Raw genomic sequence first — 17,532 nt, forward strand, 5'->3', positions numbered from 1 at the left:
TTGTGTGAATTGTTCCTTCTATCACTTATTTTACTGCTTTAATGAGAACAGTATAACACAGTTTCTAAGAGCTCAGATTCTGAAGCTGGACTACGTGGTTCAAAGTCAAGCCCTTTCACTGCTAAATTCATTATAGTTCAGTTTTATTATCTATAAAATGAGGATTGAATTAATATTTAAAAAGTACTCGTAATTCCTGACATATAGTAAGCACTATATAAATGTTAAATAAAGTAAGCCTGAGTTTATCTTGGGCTTGCTTTTTAATCAATTAGGGAAAAAAAATTCTCAAAGTTTCTCAAGCACAGTAACAGTAACACTACAAAAACTTCTGTTTAAAAAATTAAATCTAAGGTTATCATGGTTTTAGTTTTAATCAGTCAAAAAATGTAAAAGCTTGTCAATTATGGAGGGTGTTCCAGGAGATGTCAATATTTAGTATCTTATTATCTTGCTATGCTTTTAAGTCATTCTGCTGATAGGTGGTTTAATTTCCAAGCACCACAGATAATGACAGAAAGTGTCTTCCCAGTGGATGGGATATAGGAAATGCTACCCCCAAATTATGGCATATAAGAAAAAAGCAGAAGCAGGCCATATCTCATTCTTTAACATTCTCTTTCCTTTCCCCCTTAAAACGTCTTGTGCCTGGTGTGATGGGTGTCTTGCCCTATAGGAAGGGAAGAAATGTCCCATAGAGATGACGAGAATCCCCACTTATCATACTTCTGCAGGTTGTCCGTAAAAAGTTTTCTCTGTTTCTTTCTGTATTCATTTCTGAAGGCTTCCACATTAAATAAAAATTTAATTAAATAAATTTGTCTGCTTTTCTCTTGTTAAGCTGTCTTTTATTAAAAGGTTCTCCACTATGAACCAAGTGATGGGTGAAAAAAGAAATGTTTTCTCCTGTACAACAGATACTGTTATCTCAAAGTAGAGGTAGAATTTAAGTTGAGCTTTCTTAGACAAGTTAAATTTCAAGAGCAGAGATGACACAAATGAGAAAGATATGAATAAAGGTGAAATTATTCAAATAATGATGATCACTTAGGCTGAAATTGCTTATTTAAAAACATAATAAGAAAGGCTGGGGGAAACAGAGAGTTTACCTAGCATACTTGAGGCCCTGGGTTCAACCCCCAACACTGAAAACAAAAACAGAAAGAAAAAAAAGAAAACTAAAAGGGGATGAAACTTAAAAGTCAAGTAAAATGTGAATTTGGAAACTCTTGGATGTAAGACCTAAGAATGAAAATTTCTCCTTAAGGAGTTGTTTATGTTCTTTAAGTAGTAAGTAATAGAGCAACTTCCTTAACAAGCTGAATGAAAGTCTTAAAAAAATGAAGCAAGCAAAACAGATGCTGTAAACAAAAGTTAATAGCCATGGGAATAGAAAAAAGATAAATACATGCTATACTAACAAAGCAAAATAAAAAGACCTAGTAAATGATCCACACTTTAAAAGAAAATGTGAACAATGTAAATATTCTAAAGGATTTTGACCTCAATGATAAGAGAATTCTGATTACATTAGCAAGAACAGATTTTAAATATGGTAATGTCAGATTACAGAGGAAAATATTCAAGCTGGTTTTATAGAAGAAAATATTCACTGGTTTTATTAGAACTGTTTTATAAATGTCAGTAAAAAACAGAAAAAAGAAAAACACAACAAAAAAACCCTCATAGATACAATCGCAACACTTCACACTGAAACTATTTCAGTGGTTTCTCACTGCTGTTACTTCAAATTCCTTTAAATGATTTATAAAAACCCCAGCACATCACTCCCCACCCACAACTCATGCTCAACTCTATATTTCAAATTATGTATTTCTTTCACTTCCACCAAGTGTCCCTTTCTATTATCGCTCATTCTTTGCAATAGGGTTTTTCTTCTGCTAAAAGTCCTTCCCCAAATTTTAACCTACATAAATCATCAACAGTTCTCCAAATTTCAGTATGTCACTTCTTCCAGGTCTGTTTCCATTCAGTCATTAATAATATTTATTAAGTATCTACTATGAGTAAAGAACTGCCCTAGGTACTTGAATATATACAATAAATAAAAACAGTGCCTTTTCCTCTCAGAAACACAGACCACCACAATCCTAATCACACTTGACTGTAATTACATATGTAATCATCTTTCCTACTCAGACTAGTAACTAGCAACTATGAGCTAAAGCAAATTTAACTATAATAACCAATTCATAAAACATTAAGTGAATCAATACATCAAACAAATGTTTACTGAGCACTAATCATATGACAGGGAGGTCAACAGTCCTCAGTTTAGCTAGAAGATCCGAAGAGATTTCAAATAATTGGCTTTAATGGTCATCTTAAAAGAACAGTAGCTAGGAAGTCAGAAGACTAAGGTTCCAGTTCTATCTTTGCAATTATTCACCTTAACTCAAACCAATCATTTACTATTTCTGAACCTCATACCCTTAAATATAATACTGAAATAACAGTAAGACTTTCACAGTATTATTTGTTTCTTAATGGGTTTAAAATGAGATTTGTTTAAACAATTTGAAAAAGCAGAAGCAAGATGCTATAGGCTATAGTAAAAATATAAATTAAGTACATTTAAGAAAATGCCTGCGGGGCATGGTGGCACATACCTGCAACTCAGGAAGCAACTCAACAACTCGGGAAGGCTGAGGCAAGAGGATCACAAGTTCAAAGCCAGTCTAAGCAACTAAGGCCCTAAGCAACTTAGCGAGAAACTGTTTCAAAATAAAAAAAAAAATTTTAAAGGGGTGGGGATGCTTCAATCCCCAGTACCAAAAAAAGAAAAAAGGAAGTGCCAATAAATTTGGTAAGATAAACATCCAGTTAATGAAACTACTTTATGAAATAATTAATGAAAATTAAAATAAAAACTTTAGTTCATGATCTCTTTGCCCATATTTTCCCAAGGACAACCTCAACCAAAATTCTTACTATTTTCTTCAAGGCCCAACTCAAATGATGAGAAACTGAGGAATATCCATCAATTTCTCAAAAGAAAAACTAGTCTAAAAAAACTTGTAGAGAGAGTTAAATCAAGCAGTGTTAAGATTCTCTCAAACCTCAAATGACCAAGAAAACTAAACACACTTCACATCCAGGATGAAATAAAAGATAGTCCAAGTTCTACATTTGGTAATTAATCTAAGAAAATCTCTGTAGGGAGAAAGAATGAACAGCACGAGATGGGGTTCAATGTCCAACTCTGTGTTCAACTGCTATCACACAAGCCACATCAAGGAAATATGACAAGTGGATCCCAGTGAGGCAGAATCTTTCTTTGCTGTGGACTTGCTAGAGACTTGCCATCAAGCTTCAGTTATAAAAATCCCAGGTGACTACTATAACTAACCCAACTAGCCAAATTCCAAATACAGAAGGACACCACCAGTCAAAACGCTTTAACAGTTTTAAAATGCTTAATTTCTTAAGTACATTTTCATAAATATTTCATTACATTATCTATGATGATAAAATTAAATTTTCTACAAGTTTTTTCAGCAACTTTCTTCCTAAGTTATAGAAATCAAAAATGCTATCAAAGTTCTTGACTATGGTTCTTCACTTTCTTCCTCGATCATTTGTTATCTATTGGGAAATGAGCAACTTCCCTTCTTACATATGTGACCAATCTTGGAGCTCTGGTGACACAATCAGTGTGCACTACTTATATGTGACCAATCTTCCTAATCTACTACTTATATAATCCCATGCATCTTTTAAAATCTTCAAATTAAATAACTAGCAAAAATCCACAAGAAAAATACTCTAGTAGCAAATGCTTTAATTTCCATTACATAGATAATTGCCTTTGAAACCAGTCATCAAAATCAACAACCTCAGCCACTTCAGACACTGTCTTAAAATAAAAACTAGAAAGGGATGGTGATATAGGTCAGTAGTAGAGCATTCCTGGGTTTGATCCCCAGTATTCCTCCCCTTAAAAAAAAAATGTATATACACATGCGCCTATCATCCCCATTTGCCTGCCTCTTGCATACCCATTGCCTGTCTTTCACCTACCCATCACCCACCGCCCGAGGTTCACCTGCGGATTGTCTGGCAGCAGCCAGCAGACTGACCCCAGCCAGCCAGTGGATCACTGGCTGCCTGTTGTTGCCTGGAAGTCCAGACACAGTACCTGCAGGTTGGGTTACTCATGGCTGCCACCACTTTGAAACAATAGCCAGAACTGTAGGACCCTGGTCAAACTGAACGAGCCCCACCTCCAGGACCCCTCTGCCTGACCAACCACTTCCTGCCTCTGGGACCCACAGAAGGACTGACTGTGACCTGCCTCCAGGATCCCTCAAACAGACTGACCACACCCCGCCTCCAGGAACCCTGCCCAACCAAAAGAACTCCGGACCACGCCCACAACCAGAGCCGCAGGGCCCCATTTCTCAACACATTGGGAAGCCAGAGCAGCCATCTTGGATTATCCTGGAAGCGGTAGCTCCCATCTTTGTGGGCAAATCCCACTCTGGGACTCTTGCAGGAGGCTGGAGCTCATTGTCAGGTACCTCTTATACATCAGGTTACTGAGACTGGGAGGTTTGAATATTATATGACTATTATAGTGTAGATTTTTTCTTTCTTTTTTTCTCCTTTTTGAAATTTTTTTAAGTTTTTATTTCAATACTTTTCTCGCTCTATTTTCCTTTTGTTTACCTGTTTCCTCAGTCTCTTTCTCCCTTTTCTCATGCTAACAACCAACTTCTTTTGATTACACTTTCACTCTTTCTACCACCTAGAACTTCTATATACTCTTTTCTTATCCCATTAACAGCTACATCCTACTCCCCTCCCCATCCTCTTTGTCCTCCATTAGAAACTTGAGACCTTATTGCAAATCTGTTTGCTAAACTGTAGATAATAATTGAACTCATTCTGTTGATTATGACAAAATTGTTAACGTCTTCATAGGGGCTATTTGGTTAAGGGCTGCATATTGTCTGTGCTGGATGCTGCTAATATTGATCTCTCCCTTAAAGAAAAGGTTTTGGAAACCTATAGGGTCACGATAAGCCTATGGGGGGAAACTGCAATATCCCAGATCTGCACTGCTAGAGGGGAAGATACCTACACAACATAAAAAACAAGGGTACCTGAACAATATGAAAAAACAACGTAAGAAAATGATCCAAACAAACCTAGATTATATATTAATAGAATCCAGTGACAGCATGGTAGAAGAGATGACAGAAAAGGAGTTCAGAACACACATAATTTAAATGATTTGTGAAGCAAAGGATTAGACAACAGAGCAAATGCAGGCAATGAATGATCACTCCAATAAGCAGTTCAAAGAACAACTGCAGGAAGCAAAAGATCACTTCAACAAAGAGATGGAGATTCTGGAAAAGAAAAAAAAAAAAAAACAAATCCTTGAAATGAAGGAAACAATAAACCAAATAAAAAACTCAATGGAAAATATCACCAACAGACTACACCACTTGGAAGACAGAACCTCAGAGAATGAAGACAAAATATTTATCTTGAAAACAAAATTGAACAAACTGAGAAGATGGTAAGAAATCATGAGAGCAGAAACTCCAGGAACTATGGGACATCATGAAAAGACCAAATTTAAGAATTACTGGGATCAAGGAAGGAACAGAGATATAAACTAAAGGAATGAAAAACCTATTCAATGAAATAACATCAGAAAATTTCTCAAACCTGAAGAATGAAATGAAAATCAAATACAAGAGGCTTATAGACCACCAAATGCACAAAAATTACAACAGATTCACACCAAGGCACATATATAATGAAAATGCCTAACATACAAAATAATGATAGGATTTTGAAGGCTGCAAGAGGAAAGCATCAGATTACATACAAGGTAAACCAATATGGATATCAGCAGATTTCTCAGCCCAGACCCTAAAAGATAGAAGGGCCTGGAACAACACATTTCAAGTTCTGAAAGAACATGATTGCCAACCAAGAATTCCACACCCGCAAAACTAACCTTCAGGTTTGAAGACAAAATAAAAAGTCTTTCCAAGATAAACAAAAGTTAAAAGAATTTACAAATAGAAAGCCTGCACTACAGAATGTTCTCAGCAAAATACTCCATGAGGAGGAAATGAGAAACAACAATGTAGGTAAGCAAAGGGAGGAACTATGTTAAAGGAAAAACCACTCAAAGGAGAAAACAAGTCAAGTTAAAAACCAAAAATAAGCCCAAATGACTGAGAATACAAATCATTTGTCAATATAATCCTGAATGTTAGTGGCCTAAACTCATCAATCAAAAGACATAGACTAGCAGACTGGATTAAAAAGAAAGACCCAACAATATGCTACCTTCAAGAGACTCATCTCATAGATAAGGACATCCACAGACTGAAGGTGAAAGGATAGGGAAAAACATACCATGCACCAAACAATGGCACATTCATGTACATCAAACAAATCCTTCTCAATTCCAAGAATCAAACAGACCACAGCACAATAATTCTGGTTGACTTTAACACATCACTGTCACCACTGGGTAGATCTTCTAAACAAAAACTAAACAAAGAAACCACAGAACTCAATAACACAATCAATAACTTAGACTTAACAGACATATCTAGAATATTCCATCCATTAACAAGCGAATACACTTTCTTCTCAGCAGCATATGGAACCTTCTCAAAAATAGACTATATGTTATGCCAAAAAGCAGCCCTCAGTAAATGCAAAAAAAAAAAAATAGATACTACCTTGTGTTCTATCAGATCCTAATGGAATGAAATTAGAAATCAATGATAAAATAAAAAACAGAAATGACTCAACACCTGGAGACTAAATAATATGCTTCTGAATGAAGCATGGATAACAGAAAACATCAGGGAGGAGATAAAAAAAATTCTTAGAGGTAAATGAGAACAACGATACAACGTATCAAAATCTCTGGGACACTATGAAAGCAGTACTAAGAGAAAAATTCATTGCATGGAGTGCATTCAAGAAAAGAATAAAAAGTCAATAACTAAATAACTTAACATTACACCTCAAAGCCCTAGAAACAGAAGAACAGAACACACCAAAAGTAGTAGAACACAGGAAATAATTAAAATCAGAGCTGAAATCAATGAAATTGAAACAAATGAAACAATTCAAAAAATAGACAAAAAGTTGGTTCTTTGAAAAAGTAAACAAAAATAGATAAACCTTTAGCCATACTAAAAAAGAGGAAAGAAAAAACTCAAATTATTAAAATTTGTGATGAAAAAGGAAATATTATGACAGACATCACTGAAATACACAACATAATGAGAAGCTACTTTGAAATTCTATACTCCAACAAAATAGAAAATATCAAAAACATCGACAAATTTCTAGAGACATACAATCCTTCCAAACTGAACCAGGACATACACAATTTAAACAGATCAACTTCAAGCAATGAAATAGAAGAAGCCATTGAAAGTCTACCAACCAAGAAAAGTCTGGGACCAGACGGATTCTCAGCTGAGTTCTACAAAACCTTCAAAGAAGAACTTATACCAATACTCCTCCAAGTATTCCAAGAAATAAGAAGGAGGGAACACTACCAAACTCATTCTATGAAGCTAAAATCACCCTCATACCCAAACCAGACAAAGACACATGAAGGGAAGAAAATTTTAGACCATTACCTCTGATGAATATAGACGTAAAAATCCTTAACAAAATTCTGGCAAATTGCATCCAAAAGCATATTAAAAAGATAGTGCACCACGATCAAGTGGGGTTCATACCGGGAATGCAAGGTTGGTTCATCATCTGGAAATCAATAAATGTAATTCATCACATTAATAGACTTGAGGTTAAGAATAATATGGTTATTTCGAGTGATGCAGAGAAAGCATTTGACAAAATATAACACCCCTTCATGCTCAAAACACTAGAGAAAAATAGGGATAGTGGGAACATACCTCAACATTGTACAGGCTATTTATGCTAAGTCCATGGCCGACATCATTTTTTTTTTTTTTTTTTTTGGTTCGGGTGCTGGGGATCGAACCCAGGGCCTTGTGCTTACAAGGCAAGCACTCTACCGACTGAGCTATCTCCCCAGCCCCCAGACATCATTCTTGATGGAGAAAAACTGAAAGCATTCCCTTTAAAAACTGGAATAAGATAGGCATGCCCTCTTTCACCACTTCTATTCAACACTGTGCTTGAAATACTAGCCAGAGCAATTAGACAGACTAAAGAAATTAAAGGGATGTGAACAGGAAAATAGGAACTCAAGCTGTCACTATTTGCTGATGACATGATTCTATATTTAGAGGATCCAAAAAAAAAAAAACTCCACCAGAAAACTTATAGATCTCATAAATGAATTCAGCAAAATAGCAGGAAATAAAATCAACACGCATAAATCTGAAGCATTTTTATACATAAGCAATGAAACATATGAAACAACTCCATTCATAATAGCCTCAAAAAAAAAAAAAAAAAAACAACTTGGGAATCAATCTTTAACAAAAAAGGTGAAAGATCTCTATAATGAAAACCAGAACATTAAAGAAAGAAATTGAAGAAGACCTTAGAAAATCGAAAAATCTTCCGTGTTCTTGGATAGGCAGAATTAATATTATCAAAATGGTCATACTTCCAAAGGTGCTATACAGATTAAATGCAATTCCAATTAAAATTCCAATGACATTTCTCATAGAAACAGAAAAAGTAATCATGAAATTCATCTGGAAGAACAAAAGTTCCAGAATAGCCAAAGCAATCCTGGGCAGGAAGAGTGATGCCAGAGGTATCACCAATACCAGACCTTAAGCTCAACTACAGAGCAATAGTAACAAACATGACATGGTATTGGCACCAAAACAGACATGTAGACCAATGGTACAGGATAGAAGACACAAAGACATACCCACATAAGTACAGTTATCTCACACTAGACAAAGGTGCCAAAAATATACAATGGAGAAAAGATAGCCTCTTCAAGAAATGGTGCTGGAAAAACTAGAAATCTGTAAGCAGTAAAATGAAATTAAACCCCTATCTCTCAACCTGTACAAGACTCAATTCAAAATGGATCAAGGATCTGGGAATTAGACCTGACACTGTTCACCAAACAGAAGAAAAAGTAGGCCCGAATCTCCATCACATTGGCTAAGCACCAGACTTCCTTAACAAGACCCCCAGAGCGCAAGAAATAAAAGCAAGAATCAATAAATGGGATAGATTGAAACGAAAAAGTTTTTTCTTAGTACAGGAAACAATAATGTGAAAAGAGAGCCTACAGAGTGGGAGAAAATCTTTGCCACCCACACTTCAAACAGAGCATGAATCTCCAAAGCTTGTAAAGAACTTAGAAAACTTTATACCCAAAACACAAAGAACCTTATCAATAAATGGGCTAAGGAAATGGGCAGACACTTCACAGAGAAGATGCATGGTGATCAGCAAATATATGAAAAAGTGCTCATCATCCCTAGTAATTAGAAAAATGCAAATTAAAACCACCCTAAGATTTCATCTAACTCCAATTAGAATGGCTATTATCGAGTACACAAGAAATAACTGTGTTGGCGAGGATGTGGGGAAAAGGCACACTCATACATTGCTAGCTGAGTTGCAAACTGGTGCAGTCACTCTGGAAAGCAGTATGGAGATTCCTCAGAAAACCTGGAATGGACCCACCATTTGACCCAGCTGTCCCATTCCTCTGTTTATACTGAAAGGACTTAAAATCAGCATACTACTGTGATGCAGCCACATCAATGTTCACAGCACTTAATTCACAATAGCTAGACTGTGGAACCAATTGAGATGCCCTTCGATTGACAAATGGATAAAGAAACTATGATATTTATACACAATGGAATATTACTCAGCAATAAAGAATAATAAAATTATGGCATTTGCTGATAAATGGATGAAGTTGGAAAATATCATGCTAAGTGAAATAAGCCAAGCCCAAAAAATCAAAGGCTGACTGTTTTCTCTGAATAGTGCATGACAATATACAACAAGCAGGGAGTGGTGGGGGGAAGAGAAGAATGAAGGAACTTTGGATGGTGTAGAGGAAAATGGGGTGGGGGTGGGGGCCAGAAAGATAGTAGAATGAAATAGTATTACCCTATGTATATGTATGATTACCTGAATGGTATGAATCTACCTTGTGTACAACCACAGAAATGAAAAGCTGTACCCCATTTATGTACAATGAATCAAAATGCAGTCTCTAAAAATACAAAAGATTTTAAATTAAAAAAAAAAATCAACAATGACATATTACTAGCCATTTTATTCAACTGGATTGCAAGAAGACCTGAAGGACATTTTCTCTTTCCAAAATGCATATAATGCTGCTTCTGGATTGCCCAAATTGGCTCCTTCCTATAGGCAAACAGTCAATTTCCTCATTCCACTTCAGCCAGCATTCTAAAACCCTGTCTGGGAGAGAATTCTGTTCCATTATCTATTTTTAACAAATATTCACTTAGTATGTACAGTATCCCAAGCACTGAACTATTAAAATAAATGAGACATGGGTGGTGTCTACCTTTAAAGAGTTCACAGTTTAATAAAGAATATAACCCACTGCAATATGGCCAGGCCTACATCAAAGCTCATGAGATGATGCTTGAAACAGTCTACTTCATAAAATAACCTGACAACCAAGAGAATAGGTATCAACAATTGAATGGCAGGGGGTTAGGGGATGTAAAAATGTATACTTAGTACAGGAGTATGAAACATCATACGTAGTTTATTCAAATAATTCTAGGCATGTGGGTATAGCTGTAGTGAAATAATTGCATGCTACTGTATAGGGCTTACATTTTATTCTGCAGGTGATAGGGAACAATAAAAGAGACAGAGAAAGTAAAGTAGTATATAGAAAAGCTGGCAAGTGAAACCAGAGATTTGGAGAATTCAATAACAAAATTATAGACAATATAAATATTTATGGTATATTCATACAATGGAGTATTAGTCAGCAATAAAAAATAATGAACTATGCATATACTCACCTCATGAATGAAACTCAAAATACATTATACTGGATGACAAAAGTCAGATACAAAAGAGTACTTACTATGTAATTCTATGCATATAAATTCCAAGAAAAGTTAAAATTAACTATATCAACAGAATTCAAATGGATGCTTACCTCAGGGCAAGGCTACTGGACTGCAAAAGGGAAGAGCAAAGGAAACTTTCTGGGATAATAAAAATTTTTATATTTTGATCTGGATGATGATTACATGTGCAAATATACATATAAAAAGACATTTATATTTTACACTATTTTATGTGTAAGTTACACCACAATAAAGAAGAAAAAACATGAGGCTGGGGAGATAGCTCAGTCAGTAGAGTGCTTGCCTAGTAAGCACAAGACCCTGGGTTCGATCCCCAGCACCCCCCAAAAAAAAAAAAAAAAAAAAAAAAAAGAAGAAAAAACACAACTGTGGTAGAATTAAGGTCAAACAAGCTAAACCGGTGTCATCCCACAGCAATACCAAACTTGTAAGTAATAAGAACAAAGGTTCTAATAGACTTCATATATTCAACTAGCAAACAAAATCTCCTTCAGACTTAAAGGACAAGTCTGGTTTATTCTCTATTTCAAGAAGATACATAGGCAAGTGTCCTTAATAATAAAAGCTATAAAAATATTCTTCCTAAAGAAAATGAAAAACCCCCTATTAACCAAAACAAATTTTTTTCTACACAGCAGTACCTACCACAAGTACTACTATAATAACTAATAAGGAATAGGAAGCATTTAATGGAATTCACATAAGTATTCCCTAAACTACAGTAGCAATAAAGAGAAATGTTTGCTTCAAAGTATGACTAAATCAAAGACCGAAATCACACTGGTACTAGAGATTCAATCCAGCAACACTTTACCACTGAGCTACATCCCCAGCCCTTTATTGTTTTTCATTTTGAGATAGGGTCTCTGTATGTTGCTGACAGTCTTGTTAAATTGCTGAGGCAGGCTTCAAACCTGAGATCCTCTTGCCTCAGCCTCCCAAATCCCTGAGATTATTCGCATGTTACAGTGCACACAGCTCATTATAGTCCTTTTTTTTTAAACAAACATTGAGGCCAAAAATTTTTTGACTAGTGAAACATCTGGTTGGATTAGACAAAGACTAAATTAATTGCAATTTTATCAATATATTCTTGTTACTCTATATGCAATAGCCATATTCACTTACTGATAATTTAAATATAATTTTTATATTTCAAGAGCTTATATTATTAAAAAGCATTGTTTTACATACCAGGTCAAAAGTATAAAATCACAATTCAAAATTTATAAAGTCAACAGTCTTAGGAGACCTAATCAGAATGCTACATTTCCAGAAAAGTCCTTCAGTAAACATACCCACAAGAAAAACATTAAAAGGATAATTTACAATTCTGAACACTAAATAAAAGTAACAACTTAGAGAATTTCATTAACAGAAATAAAAAAGTAAACTTCATGGAAGCAAAGACTTACTATGTACACTACATCACCAAAGAGAACAATAAAAACTCCAACAAATCTTGTACTGAATAATGAAGTATTCCTTGATAGTGGCTAAGCCCAACATCAACTTAATTTTCTAACATGTTAGACTAGTCATTGAAAATCTGTATGCATTAGAAAACCTGAACACAAAAATAAGGAAATCTAAGAACTGGTTGCTTGTTAGCACCTACCCAATCAATCGAATCAAGTCAATTTGTCAAAAAGTCAACTCTTCATTTCAAACTTTTATTAAAAATTTTTTTGATTCTGGACTTTTAAAGGTATATTTTTAAAACAAATGTTTTGTGTTATTTCTACTTCAATATGTAACATTTAAAGTAGTCTTCTACTTACCTAGACTTTGTCTTATTAACATCTCGCTGCAAGAACAATCTCATCCGAAATTAAATCCAATCTGAAAAAGTACATGTAAAAATCATCATTTAGGGTTTTTTGTTTCAGGTATGAACTACATCTAAGATACCCTATTCTTTTAAATTAAAAACTGCAAATAAAATTATTTTCTTGATAAAACACTGAAAAAGTAGTATTAACTAAAACAGAAAACTTGCTAAGTAACTTTTAGAGGAATAATAACCTATTCCCAATGAAAAACTTCCTCTCTTTTTAAAAATTCCTGTTAAACTTATTTTTTATTAATAGTATGGCAATTATAATCGTTAAAATCAGTAGTTGTTTCTCAGTATCTATGGAGAACTTGGTTCCAAGATCCCTCAAGGATACCAAAGTCTGTGGATGCTAGGTTCTTTATATAAAATGGCAGTCTTTCCATATAACCTATGCATATCCTTCTATTTCTTTAAATCACCTCTACATTATTTACAGTACCTAAAACAAATGCTGTGTAAATAGGTACTGTATTGTTTAGTGGCCAACAAGAAAAAAAAAAAAAAAAAGGATGTGTTTAGTACAGAAATCCTTTCTCAAATAATTTTGATTCACAGTTGGTTGAATGGGTGGATGCAGAATCCATGGATAGGGAAAGTCGAGTGTGTTTTTTTCATAAACATACTTTTAGGTCAGCATTTATATACTACTATGTACCTAAAATAGCACAACAAAAAAAGCTGGAGATAAAAAATATACAGAAGGCTGGAGTTGTGGTTCAGTGGTAGAGTGCCTGCCTGGCATGTGTGAGGCCCTGGGTCCATCCTCAGCACTGCATATAAATAAATTAAATTTTTAAAAAAAGACTGACAACTAAAAAATATTTTTTAAAACAGCAAATGGGATAGTGTAAAAGAATACACTTTTAGTAGTCATAATAGCTAATACTAAAGTACTGACAAAAGGTTAAGCACCATTATTCAGAAAATAACGTTTATTGATACTCTCCTGCTTCCTCAATTTAACCCTCAATCTACTACTTCTTCTGCCCCCAAAATCCACTGAAAATGCACTTACCAAAAATCTATCTATTCCTATTGTGCCACATTTCACAAATTCCAAAAACTCAGTACATTGTTGCCTAAACGCTATACATTTCCTGCCCTACCAGAAACCCACTTATTATTTTGAATTCTATATTCTTAAAAAATGGCACCAGCATACTTACTTCCAATTGTCAACCTAAATTAACTCTTCCATTTTCAAACTTACTATCATCTTTGTCCTTTCCAGAGCAATGAATAATCACTTTAAAAGCATTATCCTAACATGTACTTCTAAGCTTTAAGTTTTGCTTCCACATGGTGACCTACAAACACCTACCTGTATCTACCTTCTACCTCCCTTTAACTTTGTTCTAACAATCCTTTAATATTTAGCTCAGTCACCCTGGCAGATCCTTTCTTTAATTCCTTCAGCTTTAAAAATCCATTTTCTCAATTACTGTAGCAACCAGTGAAAGTTGCGTATCAACACTTTCTGCTTATCTGTGCATTTTCTAAACTACAGTGTGAACATACTGAGGACAAGAACTCACTTATTTTGTTTCAGCACTGTCACTGGTTGGCAGATAAAAGCCTAACAATGTGGGCTGAATAAGAGATTTAAATTTTGTTTGTATCATAAAATGTATATAGAAGATAACCCAAGTAAAATTCAGGCTAATGAATTTAATTCAGATCTTTGAGTGGAGAAAAAAGCCATTATCACTTCTGGATATAAAAATGCTACTTTATAACTGAACATGGTGGCTCATGCCTGTAATCCCAACAACCAAGGAGGCTGAAGCAAGAGTTTGAACAAGTTCAAAGCAAGCCTCAGCAACTTAGTGAGGCCCTAAGCAACTTACAACTTAGCAAGACCCTGTCTCGAAATAAAAAATAAAAAGGGTTGAGGATGTGGTTCAGTGGTTAGCCCCCCGCACCCCGTTCAAACCCTGTTACCATCCCCCCCCAAAAAAACCCTACTTTATGAAGTAAACACATCTAAGTAAAATAAAATACAACTGACCTAAATCAATCCACTGCACTCTTCTATTGAGTGAATTATTTAATTTCACTGATTATCAGTACCAAGATTTTGGGATTAAATGCTTTTATCCCTGCAAAAAACGGAGTTTATGAACCAGAAATACTAGATTAATTTAAGTACTAGCCTTAAGCAGAAGAGGGTTGGAAAGTAAGACAAATATAGTTCTCACAGTAATACTATCGATAATCTAGAAAAGTGATTCTCAAACTTTAGTGTGCATCAAAATCACCTGAAGGGCTTATTTCACAGATTGCTACAGTCTGCCCCCAAAGTTTCTACTTCAGTAGGTCCATACTGAAGCCCATGAATTTGTATTTCTAGTTAAGTTCCTAAAGTGATAATATTTTGAGGACCACATACTGAAAATCAGAGCTGGAATTTTCTATGATGTCTAGATGAGAATAGTGTCTCTGCCACCCAATGCCAGAACTCAGCACTGACCTATTAGAAATGAAACTATAAAATCAGAGTGAAAGCACCCAAAAAAAAGAAAAAAAAAAAACAAAAACAAACAAACAACAACAAAAAAAACTCCATTATAAACTGCTCAGTGTGGTAAGCTATAAAATGGTCCTACAAATATTATCTACAGCCTAATCCCTGGAACCTATGTATGTTACCTTATATGAAGGAAAATGCAGAGGGGGGGCACTGATGTAAACATGATTAAGAAATGTGAGATGGAGAGATTATTTGAGATCATTTGGGTAGACCCTAGGTATAATCACATGTACACTTAAAAAGGAGGCAGCAGGGGAAAATTGACCACATAAAGAAGGCAATGAGAAGACAGATCATAAACATAAGAAAATGTGGCCACATCCAGGCATACAAGCAGTCACCAGGATCAGAAAGAGGGAAGGAAGGGACATTCCTCCAGAGCCTCATGATGGAGAACAGTTGTGCCAACACTATGAGTTGGGCTCTGGAATAATGATTTCAGACTTCTGGTTCTATAATAATTTCAGAACTAAGAAAGAATCCGTTTTTGTTATTTAAACCATCCAGTTTGTGGTAATTTGTTAGAGCAGTCACAGGAAACTAATATACTAAAGACAGTAGGTTCACAAGGAAATGGACTTGAAGCACCTCTACAAAAGGCGTTATAAACCAAAGTATTACTCCCTTCAAATCTGACTATATTTGAAGAAAAGACATTTCATTGGATAAATAAATTAGATGAGGTCAAAAGAGGCCCTAACACAATATGACTGATGTCCTTGTAAGATAGACCAGGTACATAATACACTGAGAAAATGTTATCTGCAAGGATAGAGGCCTCAGGAGAAACAAAACCTGCACTTCCAGCCTTAAGAACTGTGAAGAAATAAGTTTGTTTTGTTTATGGCACCCACTCAGTGGTATTTTGTTACAGCACTCCAAGCAGATTAATACATGTAAAAACATACATGTACTCTTAAAAATGATTAAAATGGTAAATTTTATGTTATGGACATTTACCACAACAAAAATCAAAGTACACACAAATGCCACATGTGAACATAAAGTAATTTCAACTTCAGTTGTAGTTATACACCAAAATCTGAAAAAAAAAAATTTAACCACATTTGTTCCCCCAAAACAAACCACATTTTAGACACATTTCAAAGTTTTAAAATTTATTTTTATTTTTAATCAATAGTAATTGTATATATAATATATTTATGGAGTACAATATGATATATTGGCATGATTTTACATTATGGGATGATCAAATTAAAACTAATTAATCTATCCCCTCACAGACTTATCAATCTTTTTGTGGTAAACCATTTAATATCTAACTGTAATTTTAAAATATACAGGAGCTGAAGAAATAGCTCCTTTTGGAGAGCGTTCGCCTAGCATGCGGAAGGACCGCGGTTCGAATCCCAGGCCGCTCAAATGAGAAGGAAAAAAAAAAAAACGTAAAATATACAAAGCACTATTATTTATTGTCACCATTCTGTGCAATAGATTATGAAAACTTATTTCTAACAGAAATTCTGTACCATTTAATCAACATTGCCCCTTTCCCCAACTAAGCCCCTCGAATCTCCACCCACCCTGAACAAACACCCAATTGCTCTATATTTCTAGGTTCAACTTTTTAAATTTCTCCGTATAAATGAGATTATATTATTTGTCTTTCTGTGCTGGCTTATTTCACTGAGCATTAAGTTCTCCAGGTGCATCCAAGTTGCTACAGTTGAAATAACTTCCTTCTTGTACTCCACTGTGTATACACATTTTATTTATCCATTTCATCTACTCATGGATATCTGGGTTGCTTCCACATCTTAGCTATTGTGAATAATGCTGCCATAAACATAGGCAGGCAGACAACTCTTCAGCATACTGTTTTCAATTCCTTTGATATACACCCAGAAGTGGGATTACTGGATCCTATGGTAACTCTATCTTTTGTTTTCTGTGGATTCATTTACATTCCCACCGACAGTACACAGGGTTCCCCTTTCTCCACACCCTTATACTTATTATATCTTTTTGATAATAACGATTAGATTTTTTTTTTAAAGAATCTTGTAGGGAAATCTGATAGAAGTACTTTAAAATCCACACCTGAGAAGTATTTTAGAATATTATTTAGGTAAAAT

The 17,532-nt window shown here is 34.8% G+C and overlaps 1 protein-coding gene across 13 annotated transcripts in view; it reads right to left on the minus strand.

The window, feature by feature from the left end:
• The window catches only part of ZNF644 (zinc finger protein 644), a 123,246-nt gene that overhangs the window by 61,550 nt on the left and 44,164 nt on the right, over positions 1-17,532 (minus strand). For 11 of the 13 annotated variants that reach the window (XM_079144961.1, XM_079144953.1, XM_079144962.1 and 8 more), the window contains one exon: positions 12,851-12,911. The exons of the other annotated variants lie outside the window; for them this stretch is intronic. In XM_079144961.1, the coding sequence (XP_079001087.1) occupies positions 12,851-12,894 (44 nt within the window). In that variant the 5' untranslated portion in view covers positions 12,895-12,911. The remainder of the gene's footprint in view (positions 1-12,850; positions 12,912-17,532) is intronic. 13 annotated transcript variants of the gene reach the window in all.

Source organism: Sciurus vulgaris (genome assembly GCF_902686455.1).
Source record: "Sciurus vulgaris genome assembly, chromosome: 1".
Taxonomy (NCBI): domain Eukaryota; kingdom Metazoa; phylum Chordata; class Mammalia; order Rodentia; family Sciuridae; genus Sciurus; species Sciurus vulgaris.